At 39.5% G+C, this 13,689-nt stretch overlaps 1 protein-coding gene across 3 annotated transcripts in view; it reads right to left on the reverse strand.

The window, feature by feature from the left end:
• Positions 1-13,689, reverse strand: part of AP1G1 (adaptor related protein complex 1 subunit gamma 1) — a 52,554-nt gene that overhangs the window by 35,964 nt on the left and 2,901 nt on the right. For all 3 annotated transcript variants that reach the window (XM_075766041.1, XM_075766043.1, XM_075766042.1), the window contains exon 2: positions 1,606-1,809. In XM_075766041.1, the coding sequence (XP_075622156.1) occupies positions 1,606-1,806 (201 nt within the window). In that variant the 5' untranslated portion in view covers positions 1,807-1,809. The remainder of the gene's footprint in view (positions 1-1,605; positions 1,810-13,689) is intronic.

A 13,689-nucleotide genomic window follows, 5' to 3' on the forward strand; every position in this document is an offset into this window, starting at 1 on the left:
TTTTATTTATTTAGCTTTATGGAAGGCCTAGGTTAGATTACTACTAACAGGACACTTACTGACTTCTAAGCAAAACAGACTATACCCAAAGACTAAGCAAAGCTCAACTTGAAGAACATCTTGTAGATCAAGAACTCCCATCTTCCTGTTTCCCTTTTCCACAATGTACCTGTGTCAAAAAGCAACACCAAGCTGTGTGGTGTGGTCAACACGCTTGAGGGAAGGGATGTCATCCAGAGGGACCTTAACAGGCTGGAGAGGTGGGCCTGTGCGAACTGCATGAAGTTCAGCAAGGCCAAGTGCGAGGTCCTGCACGTGGGTCGGCGCAATCCCAAGCACAACTACAGGCTGGGCGAGGAATGGATTGAGAGCAGCCCTGAGGAGAAGGACTTGGGGGTGCTGGTTGATGAAAAGCTCAACATGAGCTGGCACTGTGTGCTTGCAGCCCAGAAAGCCAACCGTGTCCTGGGCTGCATCAAAAGAAGTGTGACCAGCAGGTCAAGGGAGGTGATTCTCCCCCTCTACTCTGCTCTCATAAGACCCCACCCAGAGTACTGCATCCAGCTCTTGGGGTCCCAGTACAAGACAGACATGGAGATGTTGGAGTGAGTCCAGAGGAGGGCCACGAAGACGATCAGAGGGCTGGAGCACCTCTCCTATGAGGACAGGCTGAGAGAGTTGAGGTTGTTCAGCCTGGAGAAAAGGCGGCTTCGGTGAGACCTAATTGCAGCCTTCCAGTACCTAAAGAGGGCCTCCAGGAAAGATGGGGAGGGACTGTTTATCAGGGAGTGTAGTGATAGGACAAGGGGTAATGGGTTTAAGCTAAAAGAGCATAGATTTAGATTAGAAGTTAGAAATTCTTTACTGTTAAGAGTGGTGAGGCACTGGAACAGGTTGCCCAGAGAGGCTTTGGAGGCCTCATCCCTGGAAGCGTTTAAGGCCAGGCTGGATGAGACTTTGGGCAACCTGGCCTAGTGGAGGGTGTCCCTGCCCATGGCAGGGGGGTCGGAACTAGATGATCTTTGAGGTGCCTTCCAACCCAAACCATTCTATGATTCTGTGAAAAATGGCGCGTCAAAAATAAGCTCATACCAGCATTCTCCAAGTCACCTCACTAAGATGGGGATACGGAACAGTAATTTCTTATTGCTGGGAACAGACCAGCTCTTATCTGCCTAGAACAGATTGCTTTAGAAGGAAAAGGGTATAGAACCTCCTTTGAAGCATCTGGTATTTTCCATCAGACACAGAATTCCAAACTGCTGTTTTGATTTTGAACCCATCTGGAAATATCCACATGTACTGTGGTTTAAGAACCATGGCTCTGCAGAAACATGGATGATGAGAAGGAGATAGTCTGGCAAAAACAGACTAACCTTAAGTTTCATAACAAAATATGTAAGTCTCCAAACAGCAGATCTCACTGACAAAGTCAAAATTAACTAATGTAGGTTCAGAACATACATGAAGACAGACCTCAAAACATCCCAAAGAGCAGTCAGCAACAGTGCAGCTAGGAATGCTTTGAACATGTCAATGTGCCCAAAACATACCGAGCAGACTACCACATGCACATAGCACAGCAAGCATTGAACTCTGACCTACCTGTCCAAAATGTGCAGGGTATCCCAGCATGTGCATATACAGCAGCTTTGCCACATTTCTGCATCGGTATGTGTTATCTTCCTCTCGGAAGGATGACCGGATAGCAGCACATTCCTTTTGGATCATCTCACGCTCTTCTGCCTGGGTTCTTGCTGTCCGGATGGTCCGGATCAACTCCCGCAGTCTGATGGGGGCTGGCATCCTCTAGGAGAAGAAAGAGATCTGTAAACCTTATACTGTGCCTAAAGCCTTCATAAGGGTCTCATCTTTAGCATTAGGTTTTTTTTTTTTTTCCTTTCTCACCATACATTTATGTAAGGAGAAGAATTAAGAAAATGCAGACTGCTTTACTGCCATGGTTGAAAGTAAACTTGAAAACTAGAGGAATTAATTCTACCTCACATTTGCTTTTCCAAAACATTAGAAACAGGAATTGCTATGCTTTGAGCTAGCTGTCAGATGAACATATGACTCCCCACCTGACAACAGGCAGAAATGGCACTCTGCAAGGCATGCGCTCATATTCACATCATCTGCCTCTCTCCAGAAAAGTCAGGCTCCAAAGACAAAATCATAACAACCTGGGACAGAAATCCTTCACAAAAAGCAATGCTGCTTAATAACCTGCACAAGATTTCATACAAGTGTTTCAGATAGCCATGCTTCAAAAATCCTGCAAACTTGTGCCATGCACACTTTCTTCTTAGAGGCATGGAAGTCAGCAGAAAAATCAGATGGAAGAGCAATCCTAGCTGTGTGGATATTTCAGAACATCTTCTTTAAAAAATAAATAAAACAAGTTGACACTGTCCCTTTATTACACACCAAACAGAACAATCCTTCCTAAAACAACACTGTCACATGACTGTCTGGTGGCACTGGTATGAAAAGAGTGTGTAAGAAAAGTGTATTCTATGTGAACTGCAAGTAGTTTCACTTCACCAGATGGAATACTGATGGAGCCATCTGACCTAGAGAGCTATTTAGTCTTCTAAGTATCCCTCATGAGGAAAATGGCTCCCAAACAAAAGCTGAACTTCAGAATTATGTTCAACAGTTGAACTACTTAGTTTATGCTCACCAAAGGAGACTTTTGACTTTCTGGGAGATCAGACTACGCAAACATCTCTACAGTGTTCTCTCATCTATGCCAGACCGTGAATATAACTAAGCCATTCTGATAACAGACAATGCCAGATCAACTTGTAAAAAAATTGCCATGACAGTCTGCTACAGATTTTGTCTGGGTCACCATCCTCCAAAAACAGTGTGCCATACATTTTAAGCACTGCCATATCAGAAAGAGATGTGCATTCAGATGCTGCACTAACTAGCTTGCATGACACCACAGAACACACAGGCTAGGAAGCACACAGAGTTAGCAGGGGACTTGTTTGCTGCAGAAAAGCAGAAAGAGATGCTCATACAGTGAGTAAAGGTGGCCTCACAGTAAGACAGCTGAATGCAGCTCTGTAGGTCTGGATTATAAATCTGGTCTCCTACAGAATTCATACATAACAGTCTCTTCAGTCAAACCACGTAGACCTCTCATATTCCAGTTCCCCATATTCATACCTAGAAAGTTTGAATTTACAAGACACAAGACATTCAATTTTGAACATGGAAGAGATGTTCTTTCTGCATAAGGAAACTCTGCCCCAAAATGCTGACATGTGTAGGATCAAGATTATTGGACACGCTAATCCTTAGTCTTGTCTTGCCTCTCTATGCAAATTTATAACACTTCCTCATATCACTGTGATATGAATAAATTAATGCTTACTATGCGTTCAGACGCTGCACTAACAAGCATCACAGAAATGGTCAAGGGGAAGTAAGAAATCCATCTCCAGAACAGTATTTGAACACGCAATAAATAAGGCCTTTGAATGTGGTGGTCGTGTTCTTTTAATGCAGCTTGAAATGTTCCTACACTGAAAAGTTCTTTCCCACAGCATCGTACATACATGCGTATGGGGAAACCTTTAGTTAGATGGAGTCTTTAAACACTTAATGCAGACCTTTGCTCTTCAGCTAACAGTACAAGTGATAGTGGTAGAACTGTAATCTTTCAGCAGCAAGTCAAGACTGTAGAATCACAACAAACAGAACATGAAAACCCTGCAGAGCATTAGGAACAATACATTGAGACACACCTGTTGTACACAGTCTGGAGATTTCAGATGAAGTGCAAGTCTCAAAGGAGCATATACAAATCATTTTTGCAAATATTATTTTGGCAAATTGGAAGACTATTTTCACCGGTGCAACAAAATAGACATCCTCAAAATAAAAGGACAACTCCCTAGCACTCATACAAGTCAGTCAGAAGTATGAAGGTTTCAAAGATTTTCAAATAAAAGGTTGTTTAATTCAATCCATTTCCTGCCTGTTGTGGTTTAATCCAGCAGGCAACTAAAACAACCACACAGCTGTTCGCTCACTCTCCCTGCCACCAGAGTGGGATGGGAGAGAGAATCAAAAAGAAAAGGTAAAACTCATGTGTTGAGATAAAGACAGTTTAACAGGACAGAAAAGGAAAATAACAACAAAATACGCAAAATAAGCAATGCATAGCACAACTGCCTACCACCCAAAGCTGATGCCTGTGCTGCCTCCTGGCCCACCCCCAGTTATATATGGAACATGACATCGTATGGTATGGAATATCCCTTTGGCCAACTTGGGTCAGCTGTCTTGGCTGTGTCCTCTCCCAGCTTCTTGGTCGCACCCCATCTTCTCATTGGGAGGCCAGTATGAGAAGCTGAAAAGTCCTTGACTGCTTGGCAATAACTAAAAACATCCGTGTGTTATCAACATTATTCTCATCCTGAATCAAAAACACAGCACTAGACTAGCTGCCAGGAAGAAAATTAACTCTGTTCCAGCCAAAACTAGGACACTGCTGCATCCCTCCTATCCACACATAATAAAATACTTTTCCTATCCTAAGGGAGCAAAATACTTTTTTTAAATCCTTCAAAAAGCCTCTGATGAATAGCTTGCTTGGGAAATTTCAGAATGAGCAACTTAGAACTATTAAAAAAAAAAAAAAAAGGAAAACAACTAAAACCATGGATTTAAATGGCACGTAAAATTAAGGTAACTGGGCAACAGTTAATTATTGCAAGCTAGAGTTCCAGTATAGCACGTGCTAGTTGTTTCCTAGCTGTTGTCTGGCTGTGTTGCTTTACTCTGCAGTAATTTACTCTTAGTGAAAAGGGATAAACGCAGATTAACAAGTCTCCAGTGACAGCACACAGTTACCTTGCTGCTAATTACACCCTACTACATATCCCAAAAACTCGTTTGCATAAGCCTATCCTTACAGCCTGCCTTCAGAGCTGAAACTCTGAATAAAACTTAAGGCACATGGCTTGTCTACCTAGGAAGTTATTCTGCAATAAGGTAGGATACAACCCCCTCCCAAATTCTATGAATCCTTATAACAACATCTGCTTAAATTCATGTTTCTATTCTGCATCAGTCATATTGGAAATGGTTTCAATCTCCAATAAAAGCTATTCTTAATTAACTCAAGTTGACCCCTCATTTCTAGAGTAGTCTTCAATTTAACCTACTAATTTACATGAAGAACATGATCTGCCAACCCTTCACAGTCCTAAATGGACAGTCAAAGAGGGCAGAAAGCAGATCAGAAATGGCCATAGCAGGTCTGACCAAAGCTCCATCCTGTTCAGAGTATCCTGTTTCTGAATGGCTGATGCCTAGGGAAGAGTGTACGAACAGGACAAGCATGCAGCAATGCTTCCTCAGAATTCTCTGGCTGTCTTCAACAATTTGTAGCCAAGAACTTCCAAAGCTAGAAACAAACAAACAAAAATACCTGGTTTTATTTGGAACCTAGGTAAACTTCTAGAATCAACAATATTCTGCAGGACACAACTTGAGTTCCACAGTTTCACTGCATGACATACGGAGACCCAGCTACTTCTTTTGTTATGCATTTCCAACTGCTTGTTTCCACTGATGCTCCCAATTATTTGACACACTTCCATTGTTATCCCTCCTTCATCCTCCCCATTTAAAAAAAAAACCCAACAAAAAAACACCTCACATCCAAGACCTCCCAAGACTGATTACTGTTGTTGCCTTGCCTGTACATTCTACAATTCTCCTGCATCCTTTCTGAGGGAGGTGAGAAGCAGCAAAATGCTGCAACACAGCATTTAAGAGATATGTGTGCCATTGATTTATTTGTATAAAATGTCTTCTATTTTGCTCCCTATTATTTTCCTAATAATTAGTAACACTCGGTCTGGGGTTCTGATTGCTACAAAGCGCACAGCTTGTGTTTTTCACATAACACTATCATAAACCCAAGAATTTCTTTCCTGGGTGACAACAGTCTGCTTAAAAGTCCCTAATTTTTAAGCCTGGACTCACCTCCTACACATACATCTCACATGGTTCTAGACTGATTTTGATAAGCCATGCGCTTGTTGGAAAATTGGGAAGAAGTTAATAAAATCACTACTGCAAGAATATTCCTCTGCAGTCTATAGGCAATAATTTCATAGTCACCAAGATGACCCATGCTCAGGCTTATGCTGAAAGAGGTAGTTCAGTCTTTCCATTGTGCGGATATTGGCATTCCTGGGACAGTGCACCACAAGAGGTAACCTGCACATCCGAAAACCAGCTTGCCACTTTCCTTCCAAGAAGAGTAGTCTTCAGATGCATAGTTTGACTTGTGTAGACACAAAGGTGGCCCAAGGTGGAGTGGGAAAGGGGTGAAGTGCTCCCTCCAGCAGTAAACCACATTTACGCTGCGATTCTGCAGCCTAGTTAAGCAGATTTAAAACTTCCGTGTTCTGAGAAGCTAAGAAGCGGCTATTACAAATTAAAATCATGACTGACTATTTTTAAAGAAAGAATTATTTAGGAACTTCTCAAAACCCTAATACACAGCCTGCAAACAAACTGAAGTTTAGCAGCAACTTGCTTTGATACCACAAATCCTTTTGCTCCCACTCTATATTTGAGGGATTTATAAACTGCTGAACACCGATAGCTACAGCCTGTGACTTGTACAATCTCACTGCTTGCTTTCCCATGGGACCAAAACATTAGGTGGGTATGCCTATAGAGGGCTTCAGCATGTTAAGATTTGGGCCTGGACAACAGAAAGTAAGAGGACAGACTGCCTAAATAGTTTCAGACAATGGGAAAACAGTGCTGAACAAAGTTACCATATATTCTAAGTGGAGCTTTTTATGAACATTTATTTTGCATCCTTCAACTTCCTACCTCACTGAGCAGATAGGTAAAATGAAAACAAACACTGAAGATCTAATATGATTTCACCCTGACATCATCCAGCCACTAAACAAAATGAATAGTCTATATTTACAAATGATCTTGCATAAATAAACAATCAGGAAGCCACACTGTAACGATTATTTTTCCTCCTCACATCACAACCACAGGAAAGCAAGCAGAAACCAGCAATTCAGAAAGCAAAGAATTAAAGAATAAGACTCATAATCACATGATAGCCAAATTATGAGGCTACCTCTCGTTTTCATCTGTGTAACGCACTAATACACAACTACTACAGACACAGTCCAATCTGAACTACTTCCTAAGAGTAACTGTATCTCACACACACTTCCTGCCTGATAAGGGTAGAACAATTCAGAACTGCTCTGATGGAGGACAAGATGAAGGGCAAAAGACAAAGCTATGATTTATTTTCCAATATTCAGAACTTCCATCCTTGTGCTGCAACTCCGTATTTGATCTTTTTTTTTAAAATCAGTATTAAATCATTCATCTTTTTTTCAAAAAAATATACCTTTGAATTCTTCCCATAAAAAAAAGTTTTGCACCTGTTCATATAAAATACCATATCCCCCTCACAAATCACTTCACATGCTTATGCCTTGGGGCTTGAGCTAGTAAGTTGTGCACACACTCCTCTGCATGGGAATTACTATGCAATGAAATGCTAATCTATCAGGTTGGCTTTTCTTCCTCTCTACAAGAAAGCATTCTCTTACTACCAAGAAATTCTTACATCAGGTATTTGATTTCTGCCTTCAGCAACTTTAAGATTCTTTTGCATGCTAACACACTGGAAATCTCATCTAATTTTTAAGTTTCAGACATTTCAAGTAATGTAAGCGCTACATATTGCAAGTGTGAAGCAGCTTAGGACATGAGAACACTTAAATTCAGAAACATTCCAGAACAGATTAACATCTACCTATTATCAACTATTCCAAAGCCTATTATAGTGTCGACAGATCTTTCATGTGATATATCTTGGGTAATTCCTACTGATTTTCTGTAAAACATGACTGTTCGCATGACACAATATCCATACGCCCAAACAATTTAAATATTATGGTGACAGCTTTCTCACTAACAGACTACATTATCAAATATCCGTTGCCCTGTATTGATGCACTACAGGGCATAAAGGGGAAATTGCAGAGAACAGCAGCTGCCATGCCAGGTAAGGCATAAAACTGATCTAACCCAGTGTCCTGTCTCAGGATGGGAAGTAGAAGATGTGTAGAGGAAGTAACAGAGAAAGTACATCTCCTTGACACCTTCTCTGCTTCCAAGATTTGCTGCAACTTATAGCACTTCCTGAGCCACGGACAGTATCTTTCTGCATAGCACCTCTCTACAGATCTATGGATTTATCTAATCACTTTTTGAAAGCATCCAACTTTTTTCACATTCATACACATGGTAGTAATTTGCATAGTTTAAGTATAAATTGCATGAAAAATTATCTTCTGCTTTAAACCTCCTGTCTGACCAAGTAATTAAATTCTTACACTGTGAATTCTTACACTTACTCATCACCGATTAACTGATTTTGTGTCATCTATGATTTTACAGCCTTTAATTGTATCTACCCCTCAGCCACCTCCCTTTCCAGGCCCTAGAGTGCTACTCTCTAATCTCTTCCTGTATGGACCCATTGCACAATTCCTTCATATTGCGCTCTCAGAATTCCAACTTTTTTTTGTTTTTTTTAAACAAAGAATAGACCTAGAAAAAGTATTCAAGCAATGGGTGCACCATGAGTTTACATAAAAGATTTTGGTTTTATTTGCACTTAGAAGGTTAAAATTGTTTAAACTTACTTTGCCTGTTTGGCTACTGTTGGGCTGACATTTTTTATAAAGACTCTACAGATAGCCCTAAGACCTCTGGCTTACATGACAACTTATCTTCATAGTAATTTTTTTTTCAGTGGAGGCATTGCTTTGCATTTATTGGCAATGAATTCCTTTCACCATCTTACTGCATACTTCCTTAGTATCACACAATCATTCCACAGCTATAGGATGAAACTGTCACCTCACTATTCATTCCTCCAGATCGTTTGATGAACATGCTTAATGGTAGTTTCACATAGTGCTGCTCAATAACCTCTTCCTACTACAAAAGCAGACAAATTTTCTATCATTGTCCGGTCACTTTTGTTTCTTCCTTAGCTAGTTATTAATTCAGAATAAGATCTCCCTTGAAAAACTGCACTATAACACAATAAAAACCTTTGGTTAGAGGCTCTGTGAAGATTTGTGAAAAATCCAACAATTTTACAATCCAGATGACCTTTATCCCTTTACTAAGAACTTGTTGAGAACCATGCAGTTCGTGGGTCCTCTCCTGAAGTCCTTTTAAAAAAACTGGCATCACACAAGCCACCACTTAGTCTTGTAAATAAAGTGTTGATTAAGATAGTGACATATCAGATCTACAAGTCGAACAATTTTGAGTTCCTTCAGAACTTCACTTTCTATTGGCAATTTATTACTAATTTTCCTGTTTGTTCCAAGATTTATTCTTGTGACATTTCAGTTTGAGAGTATTCCTCACAGATTTCACCATGAGAATCACCCCCCAAGAAAATTCCTTTAAGCGTTCTGAGGTCCACCTGTTTTCATACTCAGAAAGTCAATCCAATAAATCATCCACAGCACTTCCTGGACAATCCCATGTTCACCTGGATGACTCCTATCCAGGGGCAGGCTGTAACTTAACTATTAAGCCCGCAATGCTATGACTTGAAGTAGCATCACTGCAGGCCAGAAGCATGCATTTTGCAGACTTGGTAGAAAAAGAGACAGAAAAGGTAGAATGGAGTCAACGAGATTACATGGATGCTCCTACAGGATGGAAAACATTAATTCACACAAGGTAGCAACCACTTCACATGATATAGTTGAAACCAATATGCACTTGCAGATGTACAGCTGAAGAAAAAACCACACTACTAACTGAAAGAGGGAAGACCGCACTGGCTCCACTGTTCTTGTTCCTTTCTAGAGGAAATACACATAAAGAAGTGCCATGCCCTTCTCTCCCCCTAGTCAAATTAACTCTCAGCATTACTTGTGTATCAATTTTCTAGGACTCTGACAGATTGCAGAACAATAGGAAACAAACGTTTTTCTACATACACACTGCCAAGCAATCCACAACTGGAGACTAGACTCGTTGAGTACCTTGACAAGCTGTAATAGCAAGACCAGCACAAGGTCTCATGTCCTCCATGGATACAGAGCTGGCACTCTAGGAATCTGCAGCATAATAAAAGGCACAAAGAATGGAAAAGGGTTCCAGCGAGTCCTAGGAGAAGATTTATTGGCAGGTATGTATGATCTTCCTGATCGTATAAACAAGAGTATGGACAACACACAGCATAACCATAGCATGGCTCTGCCAAGGCAGTCAAACAGTTACGGTATCAAAACCCTACTGGGACTTGATATATGACCAGACTTCACTAAAGGAGGGAATTAGGGCTATACATCAATAAACAGATTAATAATGAGAATTAAAACAAAAAGAATGCTAAAGAATTACAAAAGCAAAATACAAATAGGATTGAAAAAAAATCTAGAGCTCAGAAGAATTAAAACACTGAAGTGATCATCTAATTTTCAGTATATAATTTGTCTGAAATGACACAGAATCTTGAAATTCACACTATAAACCATGTGAAAGATTAAGAAAATTCAGCTTCAGGCGAAAACTACAAAGCTATCAAATAGCAAACTCCCATGAAAAAATAAATTTTAACAGACTTCTCTATATTATAGAAATGCATTTTATTGCACAAGATGACTTACAGAGAAGACAACCATATCATCTAGTAAAAGCAGACCTGAAGTTTAACTTTAGCTGACTAAATGCTCCTTAGAACTTCCTTTAAAGTAGCAGGTCTTGTTCTTCAGGATTAGTTAACATTTTTCACCAGTACAGGCATATGTTTTTATTCTTTGCACATTAACATAAATGACAAGGCAATTTTAAAAAGTAACCACCTCTTTCCTCATTTTGTTTACAGCAGCAGCTTCCCTCTGGCATTTCTCTGCTAACTACAAGCTCTAGAAATCAGGGACAATCCCCAAAATACTTGAAAAGAACCTACCAGTTAATATTTACAGCGTCTAGTAGGATTGAACACAGAATTCTTCCACCTCATCAAGTCTGTTTCCCTCTTCCAATTTTGAAGGCCTTGCTCATTAGAATAACCTACTATCAAGATCAAAGCTTCTGAAAGAGTTAGATACCTAACCCAGATTATTTCCAATGATACAGGTGGCCAGTGTCTAAGTTCCTTTAAAAAAGAATTCGCAGCTTTTTACTAGTCTCTGGATTGCATGAAAGGTGTTAGCTCAGTGATTCTCCTCCCTCTGCTATTCATGAATTCTTCTCCTGAACCAATTAAAATAGGCATTCTTTCTTTATGCAACTCATTCCTAGTAAACTATCCAAAAGTGAAAAAAATTAATCAAGAAAAAAAGTATTTAAAACATTTTGTTTTCATCTAAATTATGCTTCTAAATCACTACTTTCTCCCCTTTAATGATCTTTTTACTAGTTAAGCTTGTCATGTTTCAAAGTTAAAGATCTTATTCAACTTGCCATTATGGCAAAAATATTTAAATATAGAACCTTACTAGAAGTCTCTCTTAGGATACAATCATATTCAAATGACTGTTCACCAAATAACCTTTTGTATTTACAAGAAGCACCTAGTATTACCAAAACTCACATGCAAAATGTTCAAGTGCTTCAGCCAAGCTATATTCCTCTATTAGGAATTGCAGTGTAAAGACAAAAGGACTTAGGAATTGCAGTGTAAAGACAAAAGGACTTAGTATCCTTAAACATGTAATTGAGTTGAGATCCTTCCCTCTGGAAAGTATTCAGAAATGTTACCTTATGTCAAAAAAAAAAAAAACCCAACAAAAAACCCCCCACCAACCAAAAAACAACCACTCTTTCAATATAGTAATAATTTTATTTTTTTTTAAAGTTGCTTAACAACTTGTTTAGGACAAATTATCAGACGTTTTTAAATTCCATTATTATTTAGCCTTGAGTTCTGGACGCATTAAGACATAAAATCCATCAAAGCTCATGGAATTATTCACAGAAGGACTTTACTGTTTGGGGAAATTGTCTGAATTTTCAATTAAAGATACATAAATAATTATAGCTTTTCCTGTAAATACTGTTTCTGAACTTGGTTCATCCTAGCAAGCAACCCAAGACTGAAGAAGCATACACTTTCAAACACATTTAAAATACACTATAATAATAACTTACGTTGCTCCACCTCAATGCATGCATAAGTAATCACATTCCTCAAGCAAAAACAGCTTTTGGGAAGTTACATAATTAAAGCCTGACCTAACTCCCAACTGAAATCAGTAGCAGAACTCCTCTACTTGCTTCAGTATAACTGAATTAAGCCTCCTGTACACAAAACCAGAAGATATGTCTGGACTACATGAAAGGAATAACTGCAATGGTTAACCATAAAATACTGATGGCCTCAACTCCATACTACTATCATCGGGCTTCACGCTTCTATCAGATACTTATTTAAAAAAAAAGACGTATTGGCAGTAAAAACAGAAATATGCACTGCAAATAGAGATAAAGCTGTGAATAAAAGCAGAGGTATTGGTATATGGTCTAGTATTATCAATATTTATACAGAAAACAGTAAACACCTAAGCAAGGAGCACCATCATCATCAAGAAGGGCAAAGGCAACCTAAAAGAGCTGAGAGAAAAAGCAACCAACCAACCATACAACGTTCCAAGTGGAAAAATAACCTCTCTTGAGAAAAAGTTATTTAACACAACAGAGAACTAAAAAGTATAAAGTAAGTAACATCAGAAAATTGAAAAGAAATTAAGGCAGCAGGGGGCTTCAAAATACAGCATGATAATAAAAGGCATCAGCGTTACACTTTGCATTACACAAAGACAGCATGGCAGGGTAGAGGGGGAGATTCACAGAATCGCCTAGGTTGGAAAAGACCTTTAAGATCATCAAGCCCAACGTTAATCCAACTGCCAAGATAATCAAGCCCAACTGTTAATCCAACTGCCAAGTCCACCACTAAACCATGTCTCTAAGCACCACATCTACATATAAAAAGAGGTCAAGTAAGGAAGAAACCACCCCAAAACAAGAGCTAAAAAATAGTCTCAGAGGAAGTTATGGTCCCATTTCCAGTTGCATTCAAAAAACAAGGAATGTAGCACAAGAATACTCAGGAGGCAAGCCACCATGCTGTTCAGAAGCTGAGAGGAGGACGAGAGACAGGATAGTGACAGAGGATGTTACATACACTGTTTTTCTAAAAGACCTTCACAGTTTGAACAGATGCTACCAGCTAGTCAAACTAAATGCAGCCATACCTCTCTCCTCTTTGCCTTCTGTGGCTACAGCCCAATAGAAGTTAGTGAAACTAGGTAAACACTTGTGATGAGGTTCCCATTCCTGCACAATAGTACATACACACCCAACAACTCCTGAACTGGCTTCAAAAGATGCACTGAGCTTTCAACCAGTACAAATATTAACTGCGACACCTGCCAAAAAAAAAAAAAGTATTACCCTTTTTTAGAAGCTAACGAATAAAACCTTGGAAGAAGAGTTAGCACATCTACATAGCTGATCAGTGCGACAGATGAGATAAGAATTCCAGATTTCCTGGCCTCTGTTTCTATACTTCAATCACCACTGACCTATGCTACCTTTGTATTTCTCACCTGCTTCTAGTGTCCTAGC

This window comes from Balearica regulorum, chromosome 13 (genome assembly GCF_011004875.1).
Source record: "Balearica regulorum gibbericeps isolate bBalReg1 chromosome 13, bBalReg1.pri, whole genome shotgun sequence".
Classification (NCBI taxonomy): domain Eukaryota; kingdom Metazoa; phylum Chordata; class Aves; order Gruiformes; family Gruidae; genus Balearica; species Balearica regulorum.